The sequence below is a fragment of the Mchenga conophoros genome, linkage group LG23 (genome assembly GCF_057382185.1).
Source record: "Mchenga conophoros isolate Kocher_MC1m ecotype Shallow Benthic linkage group LG23, M_conophoros_male_GT1.1, whole genome shotgun sequence".
In the NCBI taxonomy this organism is placed as follows: Eukaryota; Metazoa; Chordata; class Actinopteri; order Cichliformes; family Cichlidae; genus Mchenga; species Mchenga conophoros.
Window position 1 is genome coordinate 18,875,267 of NC_140547.1, and position 2,046 is coordinate 18,877,312.

At 38.5% G+C, this 2,046-nt stretch overlaps 1 protein-coding gene across 2 annotated transcripts; it reads left to right on the forward strand.

The window, feature by feature from the left end:
* The first annotated feature begins 303 nt into the window (after nucleotides 1–303).
* Nucleotides 304–1,827, forward strand: LOC146546991 (macrophage mannose receptor 1-like). 2 transcript variants are annotated; one of them, XM_085265792.1, is made up of 3 exons: nucleotides 304–577; nucleotides 960–1,246; nucleotides 1,341–1,827. In XM_085265792.1, the coding sequence occupies exons 1-3, from the start codon at nucleotides 304–306 to the stop codon at nucleotides 1,527–1,529; spliced, it is 750 nt and encodes a 249-aa protein (XP_085121918.1). In that variant the 3' UTR covers nucleotides 1,530–1,827. The 2 variants fall into 2 exon arrangements, with proteins under 2 accessions (XP_085121918.1, XP_085121919.1); XM_085265793.1 differs by having other exon boundaries at nucleotides 304–574.
* The last annotated feature ends 219 nt before the right edge of the window (nucleotides 1,828–2,046 follow it).

Genomic DNA, 2,046 nt, shown 5'->3' on the forward strand with positions numbered 1-2,046 from the left:
TGTAAATGTCATTACAACAATTTATTTAAATTAGTATTTCTATTGTTTTGTGTTCTTTTCTTTTTAAATAATAGGACATTTCACTTGAAATTTGAAATGTTTTATTGATTTCTTTAAACACACAAGCACCTATATCTGTGCAATTTACTCTAGTTGTGTTTAATGAAGAGTTTATTGTTCCCAGCATTTATCAGTAGAGCGTTATGTGGACACAGCAGACGCTGCTCTTCCTCACTATAAAATTTCTGTTCTGTGTCCTGTCTGTGCAGGCTTTTTGTCCACTTTTCTCCTGTGAAAAACACAATGATGAAGCACGTTGGCTTCTTGCTCATTCTTTTCCCCGTGTGTGGACATCTGCTGGACATCAAGTTTTATAATGACCCTTACAAGTATACCTGGGAAGAGGCACTGGCATACTGCAGGAAGCACCACACTGACTTGGTCCGAGTGAGAACTGCAGAAGAGGATGAAGCTCTACAGTACTCTGGATGGATCGGTTTGTCCCGGAAGGATGCAAAAAGTCCATGGAAATGGTCCAGAGGAGACGAAATAGCCATCTTCACACCATGGGATGGCGGTAAATTCTCATACTATGTTTTTTACTCCTTAGATGTTACCTGGCTTACAAGACCAAACTTACTGGTAATTATTCCAAACTTATTTGCATTGTGACCTGAAATCGATTTGAGATATTTTGAGCATTCAACAATTTAAGTGGTGAGAAAGGATCAGATTTACAGTGTGGAGCAGTGTTGTCTATCACAGTGTTGACTGTAGTGAGTTTCACGAAGTCCCAAACCAACTGTTTCAGCTGGAACTTCAGCAAGGAGGGTTTGTTACACACATAAACACTGTACTGGTAAAATGATTTGATACTGAATCTAGTTGAATAGACCTTTAAAACATCTCTGGAATCTATCCCAGTTTTTTTTTCTCTATTGTACTTCGACTTCTTGCAGAACCAAAAGAGGATGAAAACTGTGTGAACAGAGAAAGCAACGGAAAATGGGAAAGCAAGAAGTGTGATGAAAAACGTGATTTCCTATGTTATGAGGAAAAGCTGATTCTGGTGAAGGAGAATAAAACATGGGAGGAGGCATTAGAACACTGCAGGTCTCTGGATGGAGTGGTCACAGAAGATCCAGCCTCTTCATACAGGAACCACGGCTATGACCTGGCCTCCCTGATCACTCCAGATGACTACACCACTGCACGAGAGACCACAAAAGAGGCTACCACTGATGAGGTTGGGCAGTTTTCTGCATGCGTTTGTGTTGGTGAGAGACTCATAACTATACTTACTGTAACTTTGTTTGTTTCTCTTTGTTTACTGTTGGCAGGTGTGGACAGGCCTGTGTAACCTGGCTGGTGAGTGGCTGTGGGTGGGTGGAGAAGAAATGCAATATGAGGATATCCCAAAATGCCCAACCGAGGGCCTCTGTGGCGTCCTCGAGAAGAATGGTAGTTCACCCTACGGCATAAGAAACTGCCAGCAGAAAAGGAACTTTCTCTGTTCCAAAATGAATTAAGTACTGTACTTAAGTAAAAATTTGATATATCTGTACTTACCTTTCCATCTTATGACACTTAGATACATGTGTGTCAAAGTAAACAGGAGAAATAATCCAAAGCAGACTCCACAGACAGGGTTAAACAAAAATGAACCGTTATTCAGGTATATGAGTGAGTCCAAAATTAGAAATTCCAAGAACAATGGGAACCTGACAAACACTTTACACTACCAGTTAAAAGTTTTTGAGTTAGAATAATTGTACCTTCATTCATGATGCATGTTACAAATATATCAGTTAATATAGTCAGTACATTGAAAAGGTGAGAAATAGTGATGAGATGTTTTCATACTGTTAGATTATACAATGATGATAGATTAATGCAAACCAGAAAAATCATAACGTCTTGTTATATGTGTTATTTTCCTAATGTAGTTGTGTGACATGTCAAGTAAATACTGGACTATACATAATTTAAAAGTTGTCTCAAGTCAATAAAGATATTAAATAAAGATTAATGTGCAGTTAAGCAATT